Source organism: Pterocles gutturalis, unplaced genomic scaffold (genome assembly GCF_000699245.1).
Source record: "Pterocles gutturalis isolate BGI_N339 unplaced genomic scaffold, ASM69924v1 scaffold12598, whole genome shotgun sequence".
NCBI classification, from domain to species: Eukaryota; Metazoa; Chordata; class Aves; order Pterocliformes; family Pteroclidae; genus Pterocles; species Pterocles gutturalis.
This window is the reverse complement of record NW_010125703.1, coordinates 1-5,076: the sequence shown is the minus strand read 5'-3', so window position 1 is coordinate 5,076 and position 5,076 is coordinate 1. Positions and strand designations below refer to the sequence as shown.

Genomic DNA, 5,076 nt, shown 5'->3' with positions numbered 1-5,076 from the left:
CAGCAGGAGATTTGTCACTTCTGAAACCAAAACTACTCAGCAAGATGGGAAACCAAAAATAAACAGTGTAAAGCGACCACCTTAATACCACAGCTATCAGCCCTGTGGGACTCCAGCGAACATGGGCATTTTCTTGGCTGCCTGAGCAAAACGCCTCCATGTGCTCCTGGGAAACAGCAAGCTGACATGGATGTGTTCTCGTGCACATCTCGGCTACTGGGTTCTCGTCTGTATTTCGTCAGTCTGCACTCACAATTGCTTTCAGTGCTCTCCCATAAACACTCTGTGATGAGGACTGTTACTGACTGAATGCAAGCCACTACCTCACTCTGACTAGTCACCCACTCTCTTGAAAACCTCCCTTCCACAGCATAGCTATTTGGATGTATTCAAACCACCTGTAGTAACGTAACTACTTTCTGCTGGGTTAAGAAGTATCCTGTATTTTCTTCCTCATTTTATTTCCCTATTGCTTCTGTAACCCACATGGAGAAAAACATCCTGAGCAATGAACAGAAAAAGTGCTCCCTCACTTTGAAATCACTTGGTATAGTCAGCTGCCAGCTGCTAAAGGCAAAAGTAACTCATCTTTTTAGAAAAACAGGAGTTTTGTTTTGCTTTGCTTGAGGCAATTAAAGATCTCTTGTAACAGTTTTTGAAGCAGGTATGATATTACTGATCTTTTTGTTTTGCCTTTCAAAACACAGACGGCTATGTATTTATCAAAGTTTAAAACTGTGCTTTCTTAAACTTGAAGGCTTTACACCCCAGCAGACGACTGTCATACCACAATCAGCTTTAATTTGACTCATGGGCAGGAGTACACCCTGCAAATTTTTTTTTTAAAGTTCTTCACACATTCAGATTCCAACTCAACAACTCCCCCATTTGTAATAGAACTGAAAGAACATAATTTTAGCACATTTAAGCAATCATTTGTCGCATCATGGAAAAGGTGCCAATAAAACTAGAGTTGTTACCTTTTAATGGTGTATAAATGTTTGGTTGATGCCCTGCTGGTTTCTCAGGTTCATTACTGTCATAAGCCTTTGCTTTTTCCTTTATTGGATTCTCTTGAGGAAAGTAAACTGAAGAACTGCCTGTCAGGAGGCAAAAAAGAAAAAAAAGGAAAAGAGGATTGGTATAGGTGCAGTATCATTAGTGCTCAAAACAGGACAAAACTGAAGGATCAAGACACAGTTTCAGAACATACATGATCTAAATCACTGATCTTTCAAGTTGCAATCTCCCAAGAGTTACTTTCTTAAAATGTAACCAAAAGCAACAAAGACTTTTCGCTTATGGTAAATTTGAGTTCACTACAAATATAGCTGTCTACACCACCACACGCAATCTTTTTTTATTTTTAGGAGTCCTTGGTTTAAAAACACTTGAAAAAAAACCCAGATGTCAAGACACCAAATGCTAAGAGCAAGGAAACGCGTGATGCTAGAGGGATTCGGTGTAAACTAGTAAATACTAGCATGGGAGCAAAGACAATTTTTCCCACAGCTTTGGGCACACAACTTCCAAACAATAATTGTGCTGTCTTCCATAGCATTAGGCAGAGGCGAAAAGAGAGAGAAGCAAAGATAGAACGTAAGTCCCCTTTTTACGTCGTCCAAGCCATCCTTTAGTTGGGTCTCTCTCTCATTAACCATAAAGGCAACCTGGGGCACCTTTGCTCCTAACTGAATCCCCTCAGGTAGCTGAGAAGAATCTAAACCAAGACCTTTCGATCGCTTGCCAAATTACACAGCCAAACACCAAAACCCAACTTAGTTAATGTTACTAACTAGAAAGACTAAAGCTGTGTAAAACAACAGGAGTCACAGAGCAAAGGTCAGGGCTGGAAAGGCAGTCAAAAGCAAACCACCAGGAGAAGAGGTTTGAAAGGATAAAGTGCAAGCACATGGTTGTCCAAACTGACGGTAAAAAAAGCTGTAGAACGCAGACCATGACACAGCAATCAAGCTGAAGGGCACAAGCAGAGGAAACCGCAAAGGGAAGAATACAATTGGTAAAACTTTTCCTCTGTAACATTCACACTAGGCCATTTTATTCTTTTAACAGTATTGGGTTCTCCCAGGGTTCAATGTGTTTCTGTAGCTCTTTTACTATATGTGCAAGGGCAACACACAGCTTGCCACCTAGTGTTTATTCATTTTACTTCAAGAAAAGAAAACACAGCCTTCTTCTGATACGTTCTGGTAGCTTTAGCATGACTGTGTAAGTGAAGCATACAAGGAGAAAAAAAACAAAACCAACCCAAAACACAATCAAGGGAGAAAACTAAGTTTTAAGCTAAGATGTTAAGTCACAGATACAACAGTAAAGTATTTGCCCATACAGAGCGGGATACTGTGTTTTCAAAACCATCTTAAAAAGCTGTTACATGATTGATTTCCCACCAAGCTAGGAATGAAGATACTCACCAAATTATTTGATTTCAGGAATGACAAACAAAATACCCATAATATTTCACCATTTACTGAGGTTTTGCAAGGAAAACATCTCGCTAGCAGTGGTGGCTAGTAGCTACAACACCAGAAAGAGCTATGAATCTAAAAAGGGCTACGCAATGCAGTCCATACTTTTTAACTCCTCTCTCCTTCTTCGCTTCAATCAGTACTCTATCTCTCAAAGCATTTTTAAACCATTGTTAAGAGTTGTTGCAAACAGGAAAGATCTAAACATACACGACTTCCTTTCTGACATGAAGACAGCTTGTGAATCAGCACCTTCTGTAACAACGGGGATCACCTGCAGACAGGAAGAGACAAGCGCACACGTGCAAGCAGATAGCACACGTGGTACCCCTACAGAGAAAAGTCAACTCTCCCTTTATGAAGTTTAACTTTGCTAGAAATATATATAAATAAAAATTCCAGTCCAGACACGCCTGTTCTTTCCTTACAAGGCCCAAAGCCTCCTACCCAAAGGATCATTCCTGCCTCCCAAACAGCTAGTAAGGAGTTTCCAACCCACCTTGAATCTGCTAGCCAGCCACCTCCTGCACAGTCACCTGGCAAGAGAGAGTGATCTTCTTATTATCCCCAATTCACACACCAGTTTAATCAAAGAAATTAGAAATCTGTGAGTTCATACTCTACAAGTTTATAAACGGAAATATAAAGCCACTACTTTAACACAGTGGAACTTGTTCTTTTAAGTCTGGTATGTATCCATCCCTCCTGGGTTCAATCTTTTTCAATACAGAGATAAGCCTGTGACACGTTTGCTGCGATGTTCCACAGCAACTACAGATAGCACAAACTCAAGCGCCAAAACCACCTAGTGCCTGCCTTTAACTCAGACAGTTGTATGCTCTACTTGCATGTTTTAAGGCAACTTCCACAGAGATTGCTTTACCTCGTTCATCTAGAAGATGCCTGATCTGAGGCAGGGTTCATAGGCTCTTAAAGCTTTTTAGCTCTAGAAGCAAGTTTCCTAATCTATATTTAAAACCTCTAAGCAGAAGCCAGAAACCAGTTTCTCAAGCTGTGGTTTTGCTTCTATTCTGCTCTCAGGGAAGCATGACAATTACATCCTTATAAAAATCCACCCTGCTTGTCCCGCTGCATTCCCCCAGTCTGCCCTAAACCCTGCAGAAGAAAACCAATACTGTATAACCACAGCTGGGAGGACTGTGAGGGGGGAAATTACACCTCCACTCCTATATAAAGCATTAGGTCTCTTAACATCGTACTTTTACGCCTGTTGTGACTATAATCAAATACTGCTGTTAAGAGCTTGGGGAACTGGGGGGAGGACATCTCTCCCCTCAACCTCATTTTTAGAGATGCCTACATCAAAAAAAAAACCAAACCACTCAGCTGTGCCTCCTAAAGCAGCCCAGCCACATTTAAAATAGAAAGCATGTTAGCACCCCATTAGCCCTCATTTGGAGTAACAGTATCCCACAGGTTTTTTCACAGATAAACCTTTCTACTTTCCCAAAGAAATACTCATAACCTCCCTCTTTCTCCCTCAAGATTTTTCCACACCTCCTGGAAATTCTGCTTCTGAAGCATAATGTTGGCAGCCCTTTTTAAGGGCAGTGCCACACAATCAGAGCCACACACTGAAGCTATAACAAGAGCTTGGTGACAGCCCTGTTGCAAGAATACAGATGGGAACAGACAATAGTCTTAGGCTATCTCATCCATCTGAGAATTGCCACATACTAATAATGCATACAGTTTGACTCAAAACATACCGCCAGACTAAAAGGGAAGGAAGTAGAATTTGCCTGCAGTTTTACAACGGAATGATAGGCTAAAGCCACGTGACTGTATTATACAAGTTAGCATCTCTCTCATGTTTTGAGAAGGATGCAGTTTTCATCAAACAAAGAAACAAGGTGACACACAGAGCTAACGCAACAGTGTCCAAGAGCAAGTGCCAACGTGTGTTTGGTGCTTCACAGAAAGGACAGGCACACCCCGACAAGGCACTTCCTCATAAGCAATGCTGCGCACTGTGCACAACACCGCCTTAGAGCGATCTATCTTTGCATCCCATGATACCTTATTTAAATTCAGCCTTTTACAAACAAAGCAGTGTTAGCAAAACCAGTTATTCCCCATTTTAACGCCCCAACAAAATACTATTCCAAGCGATGCACTAGATAAAACAGCCACCTAAGGGCTTCAGCGTGCTCTGCGTGCACTGATCCTTTTGTCAAAACGAGAAGCACTCCTCGGATGGAATAAAAACCGCAGCGGGATTTCCTCATCTGTGTGCCAGAACCGTGGTAAAACCTACAAAGGAGCTAAAACCCAATGAACTACATTTCCTCCGGTCTTGTGCTAAAAATGCACATGAAAGCAGCATGCACAGTAACCTCTCAGAGACATAACCCACCTGCCTCCGTGACCGTATTGGGGGTCGAGTCAAGGAGTCCGGTCTCCCGAAGCGGTGCTCGGCTCCTGCAACGAGACACAGCTGACGGGGGTGGCCAGGCCGAGCAGCCCCCTTCCAGCCCACCCCCTCCAAATGCACCGAACACCCCTTTCAGCTGGGGCTGTCCTGCAGGGCAACCCCTCCGCGGCCTGCCCCCACCTCCCTGCCCCG

At 42.7% G+C, this 5,076-nt stretch overlaps 1 protein-coding gene across 1 annotated transcript in view; it reads right to left on the bottom strand.

Annotated features, from left to right (window-relative positions):
• The window catches only part of LOC104465576 (torsin-1A-interacting protein 1-like), a gene marked incomplete at its 5' end in the record, with an annotated part of 10,026 nt that extends 5,095 nt beyond the window's left edge, over positions 1–4,931 (bottom strand). Inside the window, 2 exons of the mRNA XM_010078676.1 lie at positions 2,700–2,763; positions 4,867–4,931. Of these exons, the coding sequence (XP_010076978.1) occupies positions 2,700–2,763; positions 4,867–4,931 (129 nt within the window). The remainder of the gene's footprint in view (positions 1–2,699; positions 2,764–4,866) is intronic.
• Between the last annotated feature and the right edge of the window lie 145 nt (positions 4,932–5,076).